At 35.0% G+C, this 22,454-nt stretch overlaps 1 protein-coding gene across 2 annotated transcripts in view; it reads right to left on the bottom strand.

Moving 5' to 3' along the window:
• The window catches only part of LOC120627115 (peroxidase), an 84,464-nt gene that overhangs the window by 1,710 nt on the left and 60,300 nt on the right, over positions 1 to 22,454 (bottom strand). Inside the window, exons 2-13 of one of the 2 annotated variants that reach the window (XM_039894971.1) lie at positions 15,862 to 16,037; positions 10,999 to 11,049; positions 10,233 to 10,423; positions 9,934 to 10,110; positions 8,352 to 8,548; positions 6,653 to 6,851; positions 5,515 to 5,712; positions 4,831 to 4,981; positions 4,367 to 4,543; positions 3,678 to 3,828; positions 1,662 to 1,863; positions 485 to 593 (exon numbers count right to left, since the gene is read on the bottom strand). In XM_039894971.1, coding sequence (XP_039750905.1) covers positions 485 to 593; positions 1,662 to 1,863; positions 3,678 to 3,828; positions 4,367 to 4,543; positions 4,831 to 4,981; positions 5,515 to 5,712; positions 6,653 to 6,851; positions 8,352 to 8,548; positions 9,934 to 10,110; positions 10,233 to 10,423; positions 10,999 to 11,049; positions 15,862 to 16,037 — 1,979 coding nt within the window. The remainder of the gene's footprint in view (positions 1 to 484; positions 594 to 1,661; positions 1,864 to 3,677; positions 3,829 to 4,366; positions 4,544 to 4,830; positions 4,982 to 5,514; positions 5,713 to 6,652; positions 6,852 to 8,351; positions 8,549 to 9,933; positions 10,111 to 10,232; positions 10,424 to 10,998; positions 11,050 to 15,861; positions 16,038 to 22,454) is intronic. The other variant, XM_039894972.1, reaches the window with a different exon arrangement.

The raw sequence follows: 22,454 nt of genomic DNA, 5'->3' as shown, positions 1-22,454 counted from the left end.
TATCATGGATTTCCGCAAAGTAATGCCCGCTTCTATTCAATATTTTTTACCAGCCCTGAAATAAATTGGTGATTTCTATCCCCATGCCTCGGAGAGCACGTAAAGCCGTCGGTCCCGCTTATTATGACTAATAAGTGAATTTTGATAATTATCGTTATAGCTAACCATGCGAGCAGAGTGATAGGTCTATACTACGCTCTAGAACTCTCTCCTATTGAAAAAGAGGAGATTAAGAAGTTATTCATAATCAGCCTATTGCTGATGAGGCTGATTATGCGTAAAAATAATTATACTAATATTATAAACACGATTCTCTGAAGGCATGAAAGAAAAATCCTTCTCCTCTACCGCTACTACCCACGTGATAAGTTTAGGTTAGGTAGTGGTTTTCCATATTTATAAAGTGCAAATCACTGAGTAAAACCAAGGATTGCTACTTTATTTAGTCAGTAAACGCTAAACGTAATGTTTATTTTGTACTTACCTGTGTGATATTTGTTGGAAGGCTTTCGGTTGCATATGACGTATATTATCACTGTTGTCGCACAATATACGTGCTATGGACGATCCTTTTCGTATCGATGCCAGCTGATCTGTATAGATAATAAGAAATTAAGTATATACATCCCGAACGAGCAGCGACTCTTTCATTTGCCAGTTGTTTAAAGTAATTTGTTTGACGTTCCTTCCTACCCTAATTAAACCACAAATCAACTAGATTTTTGGCATAGAGATAGTTAAAAAGACGGAAAGGCTACTGTTGTTCTACTTTAAGCTACTTATTATCACAGGACATCAAATGATTCTCACGGGATTTGTAATAAAACCGTAATTTACGCGGATCAAGCACAGGGACGGTCATAAACGGTCGAGAGAGCCGATATTTGTCCGTATGATTTCAAAGAAGCCATAAGAAGCCACTCACTTCATCTCAAATATACCAGATGCACTACGGAATCGAGGCAGTTAGAAACTCTGCTTTTCAATTTAGTTTTAAAAAAAAATATTACTAGCAGTACCTTCAGAAATTTCATACGCAAGGCTCAATTGGAATTTTTAAGAACAACGCTAAATTCTTGTCAATAAAAATTATTGAGCTGCTTGTATCAATAAAGGCATCAGCTTTGATACCATTGACAGATGCGGAAATGGTAGCCCTTTGAAGACTTGAAGGCGAAGCGGCAGTAATATTACTTAACTCTGTTATAAATAATATCTATTGCCTATAAACTCTTATGCAAAAGAGCAAGCCTATTTTAGTCCGCCTATACTTAACATGAAAAAATGCATCAGAATAATTTACATGAGAAGTAAAATAGTTTATTTGATTATAAGACAAGTTCTGCTTTTAGTATAATAAACTTCTGCATTCTTTGATAAGGTCAAAATTTAGCAGGGCTGTTCTTCTGCTATCATATCTTATTTGCTTGGGACTTTTATTTTACAGTGAACTAACATATGGGCCTATTAACTTAATCAATAACAGTCCACTGCTGTAGCAGTCACTGCGTTGGGCGTCTTGGCGTTGGCGTTGGTAATACAACTGAAGACGCTGTATCCTGTTCTCCGTTATATTCTTGTAATGTCCTCGTAGGACACTCGCGGGAAGAGGAGGGTTGATAAAGACTGTATTCCGATCTGCCGTAACCTCGTAAACTTACTTTTGGTAAAAGCTATATCCGGATCGGCACCGTTCTCGAAGAAGAATCGGTCACCAACTCGTGTTCTGTAAAACTGCTCGGTGAGGATGCACAGGAAAGTAGGGCCTGTCTGCGCACCCGGGACGTTTATCTCGAGGGAGCCTGCTACGACAAGGTCCACATCTTCTAGGTTTTCGTATATGAGTTGTAGGATTTCCACGTTCTGTGAATTCAACAATAATGACACACTAACTATAGATCTTGACAGTTTAATAATAAATTATAGGTTTTTAAAGACAGACGATTTTTAAGTCATTACGTTGATTATTATGTGCTAGCAACTGACAAGTGATAGCCACATATAGCTAACAATGAGCAATGTGTAATCTTTGAGTGGTGATTTTTAGCTTTGGAATCAGTTTCGGAACATTTTCGATCCTCAGAACCTCTAACTCTTTGAAGCTACGTATGTGTGTTTTAAGTAATCAAATATAACTTGCTTTAAAGCTAATGAAAAAAAAGTGAGGAAACCTAAATTCCTAAGAGTTGTGTGTGAAGTTCACAAGTCCAGCCAAGTGCGGCCTGGTGGACTTGCAGCGTGGTGAACTATAACGATCTACAAGCTCCATATAATATTGAATTGTTGTAATAGTAACTAACCATATTTAACACTATTCAAATAATTCAACTATGTATAATAATTCGAATCGGTTGTTTTATGAATATAATCCCTTTTAATTTGTAAAATAAAATTCCGGCAAAAGTATTTTTCGACCGTTTCACTGCCAAAATTGTATTTTAAGAATACAGAACAAACGGATTTTGAGTTCTACAGAGTAGCGATATTGCATAAACGGACGGTCATTAGTAATAAAAGTAAGTCATTGAAGTTGGAAAATTTTCTCGAAAATAAAACTTTTTAATTAAAACTTGAGTTTAAATCCATCCACATTCTGCCGCACAATAAAATGTTTACGTATGACCTCGCAGCGGTTTTTTCACGGGAATACGGTTGACCTTCAAAAATATTTAATTTGATCCACACAATTCAAACAATTCACGAGTAAAGAAGAATTTTCTCTCATAACACAATGTCTCTTCTTAATAAAACATTGCTAAAATACTCGTAAATAAAGACCTATCTATGAAGACCACTAAGTAAAATGAAATGATTCCAAGCCTGTCTCAGTTGTTATATTATTCAAACAGTAGCCCGTATGAAGGGTAAAGTAAAGTATGCAAAGTTTATTTTGATTTTGATATAAAAGTAGGCAACGACACAATACCCGATGTTGAATAAAGTCTATTTTTGTAATATGATGTGTATCTTAGAAGTATTTACTTAAATTCTAGGCGAACACGGCGATTAGAAGGAAATCTGATGTAACTTAAAGTTCTGAACTCAGCACACATATCGTGCTTCACAATGCTTCACAATGAGTATCGTCTGTAGAAATAAAATGTTTGGAATGAAAGTCAAATACGCTACAACAAAGGAGTGCTAAAAGTCTTTGCTACCCTCTTGAGCTTTTTGCAAACAAAGCCGCATTTAATATTTTTTTTGTCCATATCCATACTTTTTTAATAACTCGCTATTCTCGCTAGAATATTATGTGAGTTTATGCGACCACATTGCGATAGGTATTTTTGCATGATACAAAAATGAGCTCGAATAGATTAAGCAGTTAGGAAAAATATTTCTTTTTTTTTTAAATTAATATAAAATACTAATAACAGCCCAAATTATTTATATATACTAATATAATAAAGAGTTAAAATAAGTTCGTGAGTTTTGATTGTTGGGCTTGTCTCCGATACCACTGGTCCGATTTTTTAAGTAATTTATCTGAAAGAAAACTATATTCCCCCAGAGGAAATCAACTAGTTTTTATTTTGGTAAATATTTATGTATATTCAATAATTATTCAGCATTAATGGCAAAAGTTCTATAGTATGGCGCATAACTTATAAGGGTATATTTATTGTAGACTACAGGTTTATTCTCACATTTATGTTAAAGTATTCATATTGAAGTACCTTCTTTGGGATAAAGTCAGTCATTTCTTGGAAGGTCTTCGGCACGGGTAAGCCGCAAGCACTCCTTGTTGCCACGTAACTTCCGAGACCGTGGTCACGCCCGCGCTGTATATCTGTTGCTCGAAGATCACCGCCAAAAGTATTGTTTCGCCTGTAGATAGGTTAGACATAGTTTGATACAATATTGTAATCCAATATAATTAGGCGGTGCAAATAAATTATGTTAATAACAAGTAGGCGATCTAAAGAGACATTGAGTAATTTTTGATATAGGCTCGAATAGCACGATAGCAATCTATGAACTTCTTTGTTTCACATGATTGTGACAGTTAATACGCGATGCTGAAACTTCACCATTTGTAGCACAGAGAAATTGGTTCACAAAATTTGTCGAATTATTAGCCTTTACTATTGGTGTGACTCAAATGGACTGGTAACCGGCAGCCGTCTATTTGATTTTGTTTCCAAAATTACTCAAAGCTTTGAGACACGAATAAATATATCAAACTTTAGTTACAAATAGCGTGGGTAAATTCTTTTCCTATTTTTCGATGCTAAAACATTTCAAACTTCAAAGCAATGCGGATCTAAACCTATTTTCAGCATGCCAAGAAAAACGGTTGTTAGCATTCGATCTATTTCTACTAACTATAATTGTACTTATTGTTAATTCTTAAGAACCCACTCACCTAAAGAGAAACTGAGTAATTTCACTGTCCCAAAATTGATCACTGTAGTCTTGAGGTTGATATGTAAGACCTCTCGTCAGATCGTCAAAGGCGTTTTCGAGCTCAACTAACAATGGCCTATTAAACCAGTCACTTAGACGTACAATTCCAGCCAAATGTCTATTTTCGGAAATTAACCTGTTGAATAAATTTCAATAAATTATTAATTTTGCATTATTATTTAAAGTTGAACGTAGAACATTATTCTAGGGTAATATTGTTTTCAGACTCCTCTACTACGCATAATAACAAGTTGGTGAATATACTAAAATTACAAAGAAAAGTTGCTCCACACATTGGCGCTGATATTTCTGTATTCAGTTCTTATTTGCTCATCATCAGCAGTATAAATATAACTCTCTGTTATATAAAGTGTTCTGTTCATTCATTTTGATAGAACTATGTATAAGTTTAATTGAGCTTACTGTAGATATCCTCGGATCAGGGTATGGAAGTGTCTAAATGCAGCAGTAGCGTGTTCATCTAGCACAGTTGGGTCCACTTCCGGATTATAATCATTAACGTAACCGCGAGCACCAGGATATATTAACTTGTTCTTTACCATATTTTCATAACCTGTTAAAATTAATTATTGAATTAAGCAACAAATACAACTTGCATTCTACAACGGAACATATCTCGAAATAATGTTTTTTTTAGCGTTTTTTTAGGTTTTTCATAAAGCATAGCTTGATCCAGGGTGTAATCTATCTCCATTCCAAATTATGGTCAAATTGAAAAAAAACATTATTATAAAAAATCGTATTGCGTAAATAATGTTGATTTGATTGATCGATGTAATTGTATATTGGCATAATATTCAATAATTAGTAGGAATAGTATCTTAGAATGTATGTAAGTACCTAACAATGAAAAATATTATTCTGTTAGAAGCAAAAATCAATTTTTCAATTTTGTATGGGTCCGAGGAAAACGATTTATTTTTGCCGGAATTAATCCGAATGTAAGTAAAAGTTGAAAGGTTATTTTATTAATAGACTCAACCTGGCCTGTCAAATCGGGATCTTTTTGTATTGAGATAGCCATTCACAGACTTTATTATATTGACTGAGTAGACAACTTCTACGTAGCGTTTTAATAACACTTACCGAGGAAAATTGGCAAATATTCGTAATAGTTTATATATTGCAGTTCAGCAATAACAATCCGACGCGCTTCTTGGTAGAGTGTCTCGTCGTCCCAGTGTGGGTTAATGGCAGACAGGATATCGGCAATCCTGTTGTGCTCTCGGAGTACAATTATCTGAAGTATTGTTAGCTGAGGATTTTGATTCACTCGAATGTCGCCTGTTAATGGAAAGAGCACATTAAAAAAGCTGAGAGCATTTAAAAAATCCATAAACTAATATATAAGTTTGTTAGTAGCAAAGAGAACTTCTGCTTCGCTTTAAGTTTAATTAGGATCTGTTGTATTTCTCTCATACTTTTCAGGCAGATTGCCAACTGGTCGACTCCGTACAAACTCATAATTCGAATGCGATGGTTCTTCAGAAGTTTTGTACAAGTTGGAGGCACTTGTGCTCATACATAAAGCATTTTAATTAGGAATGTATCTTAACTTTAGTTTATAAAGACTTCCCTTTCATATATTATCGATACGGTATTGTCAGTAAAATAGCTTTTTTTAGGTGCTGAATGCTGCTTAATGAACTTAAACTACTAATGAAATACATAGTTCACCTCAGGGAATAAATATACCTATGTTATTCTTGACAATATTTCTGACTAAATGGTTATCCGCTTTACACGATTTGGCAAAATGTTCGCAATAGAGAAGAATGTCATAGTTATCTGTAACGAAAATCTGATGTACCTACTCTTCTGATATTTCCTCCTAGTGTACGTAAAACGCTTTCATAAAAATATAAAATTTTATTCAATTAAGAATTAAATTTCTGTCTGTCTGAATGACCGAGAATATGGTGTCTGAACAATTCCTAGAAACCATCTAAAATTGCAAGTTGCATACTGAATCTGGACCGGTAATGTCACGCTCTTAATATTAATCAACATCATCTGCTGGACTAAAGACCTGCACCAATGGGAGTTAACCCATAATCACTACGCTGGGCACACAAGTTGACGATCGCAGTAGGTGGTAGTGGTACAGCCTATTGTCACCTCGCACGATACCCGAGGGAAGAAGAGGTTTGCTGACTGAACTGTATCTGATCTTCCGTCCCCACACACAAAGTGTTAATAATAATCGTAATAAATCCATAGTTACCAGCCAAATAGCAAGGTTCATTAGGTGACCGTGCAGATTCACAGGTGAGTGTCACGTTGGGATCTTGAGGTGGCCATTCCCGCCCTCCTCTTAATATCGTTCTTAGGCGACCTCCGAGGAAAGAACGAATTGGTCTAGCTTGTCCGTCGCTACTTCCGTAGCAGAAGGACGCGTCCATGTACGCAGTTACAGTGGAGAGCTAAACAAAAATAAGCTTCATTGAAACAGCTTAAGGTATATAATTGTTTGTTTATTAGTAGAGCTTTTTGTGACACCTCGTACGGGAAAGTTCTCCCGCAATGCTTATTTTGGCCATCAAGCAGTTGCGAAGCTGTGTTTCGGGTTTGAAGGGCGTGATTGTCGGTATAACTAAGTCTACTAGTCGAAACATCTACGCCTCAGTTTGATGCACGCAGGGCAGCCAGCACATTGTAGGACTGCTCCCGAAATAGACTCTGAAGTTTTCTTTATTTATAGGTGATAAATAAAAAAAAATAAAAAATACTACGACAATACACACATCGCCATCTAGCCCCAAAGTAAACGTAGCTTGTGTTATGGGTACTGAGATAGCTGATGAATATTTTTTATGAATATAATACACATAAATACTTATAATATACAGATAAACACCCAGACACTGAAAAACATTCATGTTCATCACACAAACATTTTTCCAGTTGTGGGAATCGAACCCACAGCCTTGGACTCAGAAAGCAGGGTCGCTGCCCACTGCGCCACTCGGCCGTCCAAAGGTGGTGGTTTTCCACTTACCATTAGGTGGAACGACTACTTGTTAGATCAATTACTACCGTAAAAATAAATTTCCGATACTTTAGTTTGTCTGTTTGTGAGACTTGACGATTAGAAATATAAATTAATTTTGCTTTTTCAAACGTTTTGTGTCTTTTATCATAGAAGACTAAGTGTTTAGGTTGTTTTATTATTAATAATTTGAATTGAGTCTTTTCAGAGGTTATATCTTATTACTATTTATTTATCATACGACAAAACTCGTTGAATTTTGTCGTATGATAAATAAATAAAGTTCCAGTGTTTATTTTTGTATTACGACCATATTGGACAAGAGTCTTCTGATAGATGCAGATGAAAGTTGTACATCTTATTATGTATTGGTAGTATTAGCTACGTAGTAGCAATAAATGCTCGCCTACACTCGTGACAAATTCGACTAATTAATTTGTAATATATAAACACTTTTATTGGCTGAAAAATATGTAGCGGAAATAATAATTTTGAATTAACAGCCGTGACAACCTAGTTGTAAGCGCTTTGCCTTTCCTTATGGGAGGACAAAGATCGATACTTGGCACGCACCTCTAACTTACGGAGTTGTGTGCGTTTAAAGCAGTTAAATACCAATTACTTTAATGGTAAAGGAAAGCATCGTGAGGAAATCTGCACCACTGAGAGTTCTGCATAATGTTTCCAAAGGCGTGTGAAGTCTACCGCACTTGGATAGCGTGGTGAACTGCGGCCTAAACCCCTTTCATGTATACCTTCACCGTTTAGGCAAATGATATTTAATTATTAAAACGCACATCACTTACAGGTACGAACTTGGCTTTCGGAAAACGGAGGCGAAGTCCCACCCATTAGGCTATCGCCGCTTGCCAATACAACATAACATGTGAAGAATTATTTACAGTTATCGAACAATATAAAAAAATATTAATACTGGTTCAGCCGGCGCGTAAGGCGGTGTACATCCTCTATCCCTGGTTGTGCCTGTCCTCACGAAGTTCATGCATTCTGTGCCAACTTGTGAGTGCACGACGTCTGACCTAGGTATAATAATCGGGGCACAGAGAGGGTTGGTAGCTGCGTCGCGAGAAAGTTGACCGTTGTCGTCGCAACATGACACTGGGTCTTTATCTATAGGAAAAAAATAATATATCGTTATTGATGACTCATCCAATTAAAATATCACTTGCTTTAAATAAAACAATTAAAATATCACTTGCATTAATTTAAACAATTAAAATATCATCTTCTTAGCCGTGAAGGAAAACATCGTGATTAAACCTGCATTCCTGACAGTTCTCTATAACGTTCTTAAAGGCATGTGAAGTCTACCAATCCGCATTCAGCCAGCGTGGTGGACAACGGCCCTTCTTATTCTGAGAAGAGACCCTATGGTGGGCCGGTCATGATTTTTTTTGTTTATTCCACTTCAAGTTAGCCCTTAACTGCAGTCAAACCTGGTAGGTGATGATGTAGTCTAAGATGGTAGCGGGCTAACCTGTTAGTGAGTATGGTACTCATACCCCTAACCGGTTTCTACGCGACATAGCACCGGAACACTTAATCGCTTAGCACACAACAACACAAGAGTTGTTGACATCGCTCAGCTACAGGTACGAAGTTGATGTGGGCGGAGCATATAGCACGGAGCATCGATCGCCCTTGTTCCAAGGTGACGGAGTAGTCATTCCCTAACGTAAAATGTGGCGTTGGTAGACCAACATTTTATGTAACGGAATTACTTTTTGATCCCCTAATAGGCGGAAGACGGGGCCAAAAGACGTACAAGTAGTCACTGGTTACAAGCAGCACAAGAAGGTGAAATTCGGAAATCCCTACATAAAACCTATGGCCATTGTCCAGCTGTGGATGTCTTATAATTTTGGCTGTGTATATATATGTCTTATTTGTATGCTGATAAGAGTATACATTATAAAAACCAAAAAAGATGAACAAGATAATATTATACTAGGTATAGACACAAACAAGTTATAAACTTACACTGATAGAATAAAATATCAAAGGAATATTAAATTATGCAAATCCATACTTACTCAAAATAAAATAATTGTTACTCAAGTTAAGCAAATTTTTATGTAGATAGAACACTAAAAATAATATATTTGCAGAGCGACCGATTGAAATGGCATTTATTTCACCAGTCATGCATGTTTAATACAATAAATTTACTTTCAATATTATAAATCAAACTGAAATTAACATAAATCTCCAAGAGATTTTGTTTTCTCTATAAAAAAAAAACGTTGTTATAATCAGTAAAAATGATTATGTCAGATCGTTGCAACCGATGGACGTCCACTGTTGGACACTATGTTTTCTCTATGAATTCCCAATGTAGAATCTTCAACGAGCCTGTGCGACCCTGATCGCATCAGCCCACCTGATAGGCTAGGGCTAGCGATTCATAGTTTTCCAGCAAAGGCCACCCCTAGTATGTAAGGACCCTAACAACTGTCATTAAGACAATTAAAAATTTGGAAGGTTTTTCTACTTACGACTTTGAGCGACTCCCGCTGTTAGAGACATGTCATGAGTAATTATTTGTCCCCACTGCTGCGCGTTTAAATTCCATATCGGGTCAACTAGCTGCTTGCTAGGAAATAGATAGTTGCTGATCTCCCGAGCATTAGGCAGTTCTTTGCCACTGACAGCTCTTGGGAACGAACTGACGCCTATGAAAAAAAAATGGTATATATATAGTTAATTAATTACTGAGGATTTCGTATTGATACAATTTTCTATTGCAATCGCATTAGACTATGTTTAATACATTTGACGGTTCTATAGGACTTACCGTCACCATATTTGAATTTGACTAATCTTCCGTACGGCGTTTGGGGAATACCCCATGTCGGTCGTCGTAAGTTATTACAGGTGCCATCTATTGAGCGATACCGAGATTTAGCGCAGAAAGGTGGTGCGAGACCACATGTTTGCGTGGCTGGGTCTTGCCCAGAACCGAGTGGTGGAGGTGGATTGCTGAAACTTTATTAAACAGGTTTTTAATTACCAATCTGAATATGTTAAGACACTTTAATATTAAATTTATCTTCTGAAGTTGATTTAAAAATGAGCGAGTTATTAGAAGTTCCTCTCACCAAAGATTGTCTGTGAGCGATCGCTTTGTTGTTTTGTTGTTTTTTTACAAGTTTGCATCAAGAAGTCCTGGTTTTAATTACCTGGTTGAGCCCAAAATTATAAGGTTCTTAGTGTTAACCCTGGGAGGCAATAGAAAATCGCCTTTAGAGAGCACGTTACACCACGGCCCTTGTTATTATCACTTATCTGTGATAATAGTCGTTACAACCCTTGTTCTGCTCCTCGCACGTAGGTAGTCAATAATGTTGGTGAACTATGGAACTATTTATTTTTACAGCTATATATTGTGCTCATATAAATCATTTAAATTTACTAAAACCATTTTTACATAATCTACAATATACAAAACTTAAAGTATCCACATATTCTTTCACTGACTGGTGAATATGTCTACTTTTCTTAAAAAGTAAATCTGTTACGTATTATAAAATATTTTAGGTAAAAAATATAACAAAAATAACCTGTATTCGTATTTCGAAGAAAGTTCTTCTATTTTCTGCGTTTTGAGGTAGCTGTTAACAAAATTGGTGCAAAATTTAGTTCATGCAACATACAAATGCAACAGGTATTAATGACAAGGAATTTGTGATAATTATAATTTGTTAAGTATTTCATGGGAGTTAATAGTAACGAATAAAACTGTCAATTGAATGTCATTTATCACTATGTATATCTTATTCTTCTTAGAGAAACAAGTAAATAAATCTCAGGTATTTTTCTCATTAACAATTTCTCAATTCATAAGGGAAGCTTTACGCGGCGTCCATATTGTTAGGACCCTAAGTTTAGCCACAGGTGGTGGCAACCACAGATCGTCAAAAATATGCATAATTTGCCATAATGTACCATCGATGCGCGGCTCTGATTTGATACGCGACACGGTCCGTTTTATGATCAATCTACTTTTTGTCCAATCATCAAAGTAGAGCTAACACAGAACTGGACAATTTGATGCGATATAATACGTTCATAATGAGATACGACATTTACGGAAGCTATTCGTGATGCCGTTGACCCTACCAAGGTCGGAGGTCAAACAATATATTTGGAAGTTACATATATGGCGCTCATTTGCGCAAACTTTGATAGCATATACCGCCACGGACACATGTTGATCGAAGTGGGCAAATGATACATATCTCTAACCGACTTTATTTAAGGCTTACGCTGGCTAATCAATGGGTTTATAGTTACTTGAGACTAAATTTATAGATAAGTAACTTCAGGCGTTAATACTAAGTATACTGATTTACGAGGCAAGTCAACAAAATCAGAATACAGTATGCATGATAACGAGAATCTTCTAGAAATAGAGTTCGCTATAATTTTTTGAGAAATAACTACACAAATGTGATGAAGATAGATGCAGTGACGAACATCAGCTGTGTTTACGTTAAAGGTCAAATGGGTTGCGGATTACTATGGCAACAGCTAAAAGGTTAGGGTCATAAATAGGTAATCTCAAAACAATAACTCAGCCACTTCTGTATTCTGAGTTAGTTACACTTTCATAAGCATACACAGTTAAACACATAAACGTGCTAATGCAATGTCAAGTCTACTCGTACCATAACGTAGCATTGGCGTTAGGTTACTTTTATATGAAAACTGTAATACATACGTTCTTTAAAATTAAAAGCGTATCTTTACATCGCCTAGTTATGTTAAAATGCGATGTCATGTGATTACAATTAATTAGGGTTGTCAATTTTTTTTAGGTTACCTGTACATGAAAACTGTATTATAAACGTTATTTGAAATTATAATCATTCCTCTATTTCGCATATTACCCACTTTTGCTAATCAATTTGAGTCTTAAATGAGACAGTATTGTTAAGGATTATGTAATGTAGCGTGAATTAAAATCTTTAACTTCTTTATTTTCGTCGTAGGATATAGCAAGATAGTTTAGCAGCTGTCATTTAAATAAAAGCTTTTTGATGGACTGTTTTTTTTAATGACTGTGTATCTATGATTATTTTGAAATCCTTAAAATTGAAGTGGTTCAGATTTACCACGTTATCATTTTGTAAAAACACTAATTCTCAGTGAGAAACGTAAATCCAAAGATAACGATGTGTTACGTTTTAAAATACCAAAGTATTTTTATAAATACTTAAGGTGATTACACGAAGTCGTCCGGGTTTTACTAGTATACAATAGTTTCTTTCATCCTGCAGGTAGGTATCATTAAAGTAAAGCACATATTCGCTCAAAGTATATATCTGAAGCCCTTTCAAATCACGTTTCAATACGAATTCATCATATTGTACTGAAATGTGATTAAACTTGTCATTACTAAATGTTATTTTCAGAGGTTGCTCACGTTTAAAATGGCCAAGAATAGATACTGGTGATAACACACGAGTTGAGAAATCGTGGCTGAACAATAAATAACAGATGCATAAGTGATAATGCAGTCTAAGATCGAAACGGGCTAGCCTGTTAAGGGAATGAAAGGTATTGGTAAAGGAATGAAAATTATACCAAAATTTCCCCTGCAAGAATCGAACCCGGGACCTCCCACAAACCACAACGCTCAACGCTGCGCCATTGAGGTCGTGAAAGATGACAAAAACATGACAAACGGCCTCGGTACCGAGCTTGTATGATGCTCGTGAGATCTTGCAAATGGAGAATTTAAATCTTGTGACGTAACTCAGAACAGGCATAAGTGACATCTACTGGTGTCGGAAGCCAAGATCTATCTATCCTTTTTGGGTCACTGACCCATTTGAAGAAAGATCGGAATAAATTAGGTTTCGATAGAGGTATTGCGGCTAAACAGCTTTAATTTTTCTTTAAGTTACATGAATAGCCTTCTTTGTTTCGAAGGAGGCTGAAAATAATAAAAAAATCCATTGATTTGAAGTTTATTTTATGTTTTTCACCTTTTTGCAATAGTTATTATCTCTTTACTTGTATGCAAAATTAATGTGTAACCAGGTTAGGGATTTGTCTCGTAATGTGTGTTGTCAACGTTAATTAATACAAAGCTTTTGAATAATTCATTCTGTTTGTCAAGTGGCAAAGGCATAATGATAATTATATCAGCGGCTTGGTAACTCATACATGATGTACCTCTATAACACATATAATAGTATAAAGTGGATAACATTTTACAAGGCGTGCTATTTAAGGTACTGGAATGGCGACCCCGCACCGGTAAACGCAGCGTAGGTCGGCCCCCCAACGCGGTGGACAGATGACATCAGGCGACTCTCTAGGAGCCGCTGGAGGCAAGCGGCCCAGGACCGTGGATTGTGGAACTCCCTACAAAATACCTATGCCCCAGCAGTGGACGTACATTGGTTGAAATGATAATTATGATGATGATTATTATTTTATGTAAAATAATGTAGATCTATATACAACACGAAAATTACAATCGTTTCTAAAAGACGTTGTCGATGGTTGCAAAAAGCACAGCCTGGTTGGGTTACCCAGTATAATAATTTGTACCTACTCCCAAATAATTATTATAATCGTAGACAGTTTTATTCGTTAAAAGTTAATCTTATTAGTTAACTAAGGGAAATAATAATATAATTAAATTACTATTTGTGCATGATCATTCATGTGCTGAGGGGATTAAAAGCTATTAATGTTCAGCATACTATTTTCAACATAGACCTACTTAACATCTAGTAATCTTACAATAATATTTTTTTGTTTATTTCACTCAACCAATTGTTGCGTTGGTTTAGTAGTTAGCATGAACTACGGATCACAAGGTCCTGGGTTCAGGTCTCGGATCAGGTCATGAAATTCTCAGTAACAACTTGGAGTGAAGAAAATGGCACTGTCCACTCTCATACCTCGGCGAGTAAGTTAAGCCGTCATGGATGGTAAGTTTTAAATTCCTTTTTTTCCTATAAGAGGATGCCTGGTTCTCGAAGTAAATCAGTGTGGGTGTTAAGAAATTTGGGATTGACGGATGGTCCATCCAGATCAACATCCAACCAACCTAGATTTAAAAGAGAACTATTACAGATAATGTAATTTCCTCGTAGGCTAGTACCTATGAAAAAAGACAAGGGTTAGTAAAATTAAAAAGTAATTAGTGCTATACGCAATATAATCAAACATTTTATTATTTCATTCGGTAGGTATGTATTTAAAACAAAAGGGGCATTCTTCGTTGTAATTAAAAGGATAGGGCGTGTTTATTAAAATAAATGAGCTTCATTTACTTTAATTTCATGTATGTTTAGCCCTTCAGAATCCCCTCCCCCCACCCTAATTCTACTCTTGCTTCTACCACCCTAACTCTTACTAAACTACCAAACAAAAAAATTATCTTTTAGTTTCATTTAGATCGTCTGGTCTTCGCCTGCGTACCTTTCTCTTCTTTTGTCTGAATCGTGGTTCGTTAAATTTCGAAGACTCGAGCTTGAGGATTTTAGACTTTAGTAACATCATAATTATAGCGGCAACGTTGTAAATGAAGAAAACGGACGAAGAACAAGAAAGTATTTTTTCCCGGATCACAGCTTATACCAGAGCAATTATCCTCCATATACCACTATCCCGTCTTTAAGTACCTCTACCTTTATAAAGTCTAACCTTGCTCCGTTGTTGCTTGAAAACAGTGGTAAATATAAATCAATGCTACGAAGTAACAAAAAAAAGAAACAATATTTTGCATGTAAAATATTTAGTTGGGATTATAGATAAGGCGAGAACATTATGCAATATTTACACTTACGCTACAGTGAAGATATGAAACCACGACATGAGACTAATACAAAATGTCTTTACCGCGAAATTCCAACAGTTCTGCTAAAGCAATATGTTTCTCGATAGACATGTGAAATCAGTGTAAAACAGAAATATTAATATATTGTTATTAGTTTGTTAGTAGTTCTTATTTTAAACAACAAATACTTGACAAATATAGCCTCTGTTTTCATGTTAGACCTATTCTGTACTACCTGTGTTCAATATTGAATCTGCGACCATATCGGAAGGTATAATACTAAAACATTGAAAGCGGCTTGTTATGACTAAAATAATAACACAGTTAAGCTTTTTCTTGTGACTTCTTGCAACTTTGATAGCAAAGGCGTGAGTCAGAGATCCGAGATTACTGATATCTCGGATCTCTGACTCACCTTCAAAGAGTGCTTGAATTTTATACAACCAAATAAAGGATACTACTATATAGCTGCACTAATCTTAATACTACTTTTAACTACTTTTTATTTAACTAGCTAGTATTTTATTAAAATAAATTGCTAAGGCAACTACCTACTATATATATATATATATACGCCTATAATACTAACTACTAATTATTAGCGATATTTTCAAGAGATACTCACCCAAGTCCATTAACGGGTAATCTTTGGGCAGGGAAGATACCAAGGTTGTCACCCTGGAAGTTTGAAGGGAAGCCTTGTAAAAAGGTCTGCGAAGGGTTGGTCTGCAGCAAGTACTGACCCACTGCCAAGCCGAAAAAGGCCAGAAGACATATCATCGTGGAAGTCGGCATTTTCATCTGTAACAATAATTTTGATACGTTTCGATAGGGCGGTGATAGTCTAGTGGTTAGCATTACGGCCTTTTTTCCTTCAAATTAAGTTCGATCCCCGCACGCAGCTCTAACTTTTCGAAGTTATGTGCGTTTTTCATGAAAACCGTTGAATATCACACGCTTTAACGGCGAAGAAAAACATCGTGAAGAAACCTGCTTGTCTGAGATTTCTTTATAACATTTTCAAAGACTACCAATTCTCAGTGGGCTACGGCTCAAACCTTTCGCATATTGATGGTAAAGCGTTGATGATGATGATAGAAATGACTAGGTAATATTTCGTAACGGTGGCTACCGTTGTTTCCATTTTCATTCAATAATAGTATGGACTACAGCCTAAAATATAATTAATAATAAGTGGTATCACTATCTTCATCAACTTCAAAACCCTAACTCCGGGCTGGCAGCGATAATTCCTTGTCACGAAACCAATAAACCAAGTTTTGCCTCAGCCGACAAATGGCAGCTTGATCCATGTGATACGAAGTCATGCATGCTAATCACTTCTCCAATAAGGCAGAGATTCTGTATACACCCTGTTTTTTGTTATATTATTTTGGTTATATTCCTTCCGGTAAAAAAATTATATTATGAAAATTAAGCTTAATTTGCTATACTCCGCGAAAAGCAGGAGAATCTGTATGGTGTAATTTATAATTTCTTCAATCCTTATACTCCACACCAAACAGATCTTCGGCAATGTACCCGAAACGTGAGTAGATCACGTTTCGTTTCATAACCGGAGCATCCTCAGGAGATGTTGACTTTAAAATTAATCGTTAAGTTAACTTAATTTTCATAGTATATCATGGATTTCCGCAAAGTAACGCCTGCTTCTATGCCATATTTAAAAAAAAACTCGAGTGCAGGTTTTTTTTTTATATTTTAAAATACGCAGGGTGCGAAACTCTTATTATCGGTTTGCAAAATAAAATGTAAATGGCCAAAAAAGTTTGTAGCGTGTTTATTTCAAGAAAAAATAACTATACTTCAGATTCAAGTATTAATTTAAAGTTTGTACGTATGTTTGGTCACTCTTAACTCTGAAACTACAAGTGATATGAATACGAATTAAAATCCATGGAGGGGGAAAACAATGTAAAACATAAGTGAGCGTATATATTATAATCTCTTCAAACCAAATTAGCAAAATTTAACTGTATTACCGATGTTTTTAGATCACACGTCCCATCTTATGAATCATCTTAGGAAAACACAAATTAATAAAATCTATGCAAAGGTTTCTTATTATAAGAAACTTCTACTAAGAGACTTTTAGAACTGATAAATGTCAGACATTATAGTAGATATTTAACAAATTTTAAGATAACTTTCACTTTAATATTGCTTAAAGTTCTAAGTAACAAGTTTCAGATCTCTTGAAAGGTACCATATAATAACTTAAAAATTAGAACGTTAAAGTACCAAAGCATGTTAGAAACTAACAAAGATATAACATTGTCATGCATTGATTACACTCTGTAAACGCATTGTACCGTGTAATTGCGTATTGTCACGAAGTGTTATAGGGCGACATAATAACCTAGGCTTGAGCAATTATGCTATGAGTAAAATAAGGTAGATAGAATTAGTTTTGGCACTTACTCACACTTAATGAATAATATATAACATTTGAATTGACTAATTAAACTATCTCAGAACTAAAACATATCGTCACACATATTATATATTATTCACAGTCCCACTGGAGTATTTTGGGCTGTAGGAATGGACAGTCGCTTTTTAGCAAATTTTAATATTTATATCTCGATATTTTTTTTTAAAGTGTTAAATTATAGCTATAAATAAAAACAGCACTATTAAAAATTTATAAAAAAAAACACTTCTCCGCTTGCGGCGCTTTTGAATGCCCAAGCAACCGGCGGACCCGGCGGTCAGGGCTCCAGAGTGAGGTACCTGCTCACAATACGCGCCTTCTGTATCCGACCCTTGATACAACAACCAAGCGAAAGCTTCTTAAGATGTTGCTTGAAGCTTTTCGCGAGAAGACAATTGACTGAAACGACTATAGGAACAATAACGGTCGACTCAATATTTATTATCATTATTAGTACTCTACTCCAACTCTACTCTTACACCGTTTGCAAGATAAATACATACAGGGAACCAAACATTATATTAATAATATACTTTGGAGACATAGTTATTATAGTATCCTTACTATTATGAAAGCGAAAGTATGTTTATTTGTTTCACCCTTAATAACCAACCAAACAACTTAATTTATGCCATGAAGTTAGTTAAAAGAACGTAGAGTATATAGCCCACGGGTTTACAAACGGTTCCCACGGAATTTGTAAAAAAACCGTAAACGCGGACGAAGAATGCGGACAACAGCTACTTATTTACTTAATATATAATGGCATTGGGTGATAGTCTATAAAAAACGTGAGTGGCCATTCCTAGCAAAAGTATCTTTTACTTTATGGGGAGTTATCGTTTAATGCAATTGATTATGTGTTGAAGGATAAGAAATTCAGATGTAACATCCATTCCACACTTTAGATAAATCTATCGCGAAGGCTCAACATTTAGGATCCAGTGCAACAAGAGCTTTAAAAGGCCACGTTTGAAGTGCTTTGTAGCAAACATAATATTCTAATTCCACACTAACATCAAACCCACTCAGGTGTTTATGAGCGCTGGAAGCTCAAAGTATTTTTATCAGATATTATCAATGTATGACGCGCCAAGACGGATATCGGTGAGCCCAAACTCAGGGTTCCTTTTTGCTAACTTTGAAAGTGCTATCTTTGAACACAAAAACTCTGGAGATTTATTTATTGGATAGAGCTAATAAAAAATCGATGATTAGAGCTACGAATTTTTAATCGCTCTGTTTTTCGAACTTTCGATCAAAAGGATCAGGGGAAAATTAAAACTTTGATTTGCACTGGTTGCATAAATTATTTTACGAATATCAGGTACATTTTCGAAACATTAAAGTGACCAGTAGAATAGATAACTTTAGTCGCCTGCAGTTAGGGGCTTACATAAATTGACACTCTCGTTCAATTAAAAGCGATGCTTCCCAAGGGATAAATTTTCCACTAACTTCGCTGAATTTGGATTAAAATTTGACACTTACTGGATTATCGTTTTTATATTTTATGTTGTACTCCATTTATTAATGCCTAAATTAACTTAAATTCTGCTTATAAAATCTACAAGATCTATGCCCCTTTTCACTAAAATTATAATAATAATTTGTAGGATACAACTTATGAACTATGTTAAAATAATAGAAGTAATAGAAAAATTAGTTAGCTAAAATTAAATGATAAAATCATTCGTTTCGCTTATTAAGTAACACCTTATCTAAGGAGATTACTAGGCATACAACAACTTTTATTTTAAAGACTAAACCTAAATCATTGGGCATTCGATTTAGGCGATTCCTAGATTGAGTTAATTAGAGCACTTATGTTATTCTTGAGATACTTTAATTTCGTTTTAGTTTTACTGTCTATACTTGTTTGAGCAATATTTATTATTTGTATCTAAATTTGAAATCATAACAAAAAAGTCAGATCAAGGTTATCAGCGTACGTTTGGACGTGAAAAGAGCGAGGTTCGTTTTTCACAATAAAATTTCGTGTTAAATCAGGCGTAATACACGTCGGAAATACAATAAATATCGCTAAAGCGAAGTAATAAAGCCAGCTACAAAGGGCGAAACGCCTATTGTGCTAAGCGATAGATTAGGTAGCTACTTCGCAACAGTGTATTTGAAATTTTACGAAATAAATTGCGCAAACAACTCTATAACATACTTACCTACGCAATAATTCTGCTACTTTTAAGTACGGTCATCAAGCTGGCCTTAATATGATCATAATAAAAATACTAGAGCTTTAACTAATGAATGTATGTACCTACTAATTACAACTTTATTTGATACTAGCGGTTGCTACCGGCGTCCAAGTCCGGCTCCAAGTCTTATTTGCCATTATTTAATTAAAATGGAGTTTTATTAAAACCAAAGATGCCAGCGATCAATGGTAATACTGTCTTGGATTTGGGAACTCTGAATTTGGAGTACTTGAATACGATAAACTCTTCGTTAACCAATCTCAATTTAAGAGGAGACCCGTGCTCTGTAAATGGTTGATGATAAAATGGTTGGTCTGTAGGTTATGATGATGATAAATACCACCATCTATGTCGCCTATTATAACAGCTTAGAGGTAAGTTGTTGATACGAAAATGAGATGTAGCCTCATCTTCGTGTAACATTCATCACTGCCTGTAAAATCCTCAAACTGCAGTACCCCAGTAAAATAGGTTCAAAGATTAGACAAATAGACAGACATTTTTAAACGTGCACCTGGGTTATGGCTCCGTAGAAATACTCATGCGAGCTTAACAAGAGGCCGTTACGATACTTCAATTTTTTTTATTTCAATTGGTATATTTGATTGGTTATAACAAACTTGGAACAACTAAGGTGTGGAACATGCCTTCGGTATCGCACGGTGGGTTTATTTATTTATTAGTGTTAATACATTTTATAGTCGATACTAGCAAAATTAGTAGGTAAGTAGATATCTTAAAGACCCTTTCAAACCTTCGACTTGTTATTATAGGCTTTCTGTAGCGTATCTATGACGAGATCACAAAACATTTATTCCACGTTGAAGGCTTCCACGATTCCGCTTTAATCGGTATATATTTTTATAAAAGAGTCTCAATAGAGTAGGATTTATGATCGGTAAAAATTAATCGAGCACAAAGGAGACCATATCCTTAGAGTTCCTTTACTATTTCATGAAATATTTATAGTTTTAATATTTCAACATTTATTCCTATGTTCTAAATTCTATTGTACAAAAATTACCTAAGACCAAATAAATAGCTTTTAGAAATATATTTTGCTATGTAATTTTTATATTCGTCGTTCGACCTCTCAGTTTTAATTATAGTATAGTGTGATGTGCGTACAATAATAAATCTAGGTATACCCACTACCCTACTTTACCCACCTACTTTCTTATTGTTTGTTATAAGCTACTTCGGTTTCCGGTGTTATAGCAAAATATAAAGCTCCCTTATGTAGGTCCTGGAAAACGTAACATTATATTCACATACATCTTTAATGTACTTTCTTTTTCCTCATTTGGATTAAAAGATTGACAGAGTCGCAGATTTTTGATAAAAAAAATCTAATTCAGTGTGTCGGAAAAATGTAGAGAGATTTTTTCCTTAAAAAGAAATAGGATTACTTTGTACTAGCTTAATGCCATATTTTAAAGTTAGTTTGCCGTATTTATTCATGCATATTAACTTGCGGCAATATGCGACCATCCGGCCCGCGACGACCACGCGACTGTTGTATACGCTCTTGAAAAAATGCGTAAGAAATGTGCATTGTATAGCGATAGAAAAATAAAAAAATAAAAATTAAAGTAATAACCTTAAAATTAAAACATGATTTTAAAACCATAGTTCATTGATATTACATATCTCTTTTGGTGGTTATTAATTTATTTTCTTACACTTGTAATAAACAAAGTCAAAGTTATTAAGATAAAAAATTACAGGTAATGAACAAAATACAACGCCATCGTATCCATTATGCATTGAACGCCTGTCGGTTTCTATGAAGCCAATTTCCTGTTAGTAATTTTTATGGACCATATACCTTAAGCTCTTTCCAATTCTCAGCGCTGTTTTCGTATACGGTTTATGTGAAGATACAGTACATCCGCGTGATTACTGAAAGCTGTCGTAAAGATAACGTTTAACAGTCTTATTTTAAAGTTGTGTTATATATAGTTGATACGTACCTATTGCCAATCTAATAATTATTATTTAAGGTTATCAGCAATATAAATGAATGAATGAATACACTTTTATTGTACACCACATAAAAATGCAGTGAAAAATATTAAAAAAAACTAGTTTACACGAAGTATACGATTAGGCGCCCTTATCGCTACATCGCGATCTCTTCCAGGCAACCTAAGGCGTAAAACACTGCTCCAGACGAGAGGTAGGTGGTGCATATTAATATATATATTATTTATGTATTTATAAATATGTATACATAAATACTATACATATAATAAACTTATACACAATATTTTTTTATTTTATATACATACTAATAATTTGTATCTATACAGTGAATATCAATCTCTTAGCCTAATGAAATCGATACTTAATCCTTTCCTGGACTCTATTCTAGATTATAGGTACTTATACTTAGTAACAGCGCATACAAGCACCGGTCCTATTTATAAAGGGTTACCCACTAGTATTACTCCTGAAGTGTTTAACCATTTAGAACTATCTGCAAAAGGTTGGGCTATATTAGGCAACGAAATCATATGGTAACAGTCATTCCATTATTATTTAATC

Source organism: Pararge aegeria, chromosome 10, assembly GCF_905163445.1.
Source record: "Pararge aegeria chromosome 10, ilParAegt1.1, whole genome shotgun sequence".
Classification (NCBI taxonomy): Eukaryota; Metazoa; Arthropoda; class Insecta; order Lepidoptera; family Nymphalidae; genus Pararge; species Pararge aegeria.
This window is presented reverse-complemented; position numbering and strand designations above follow the sequence as displayed.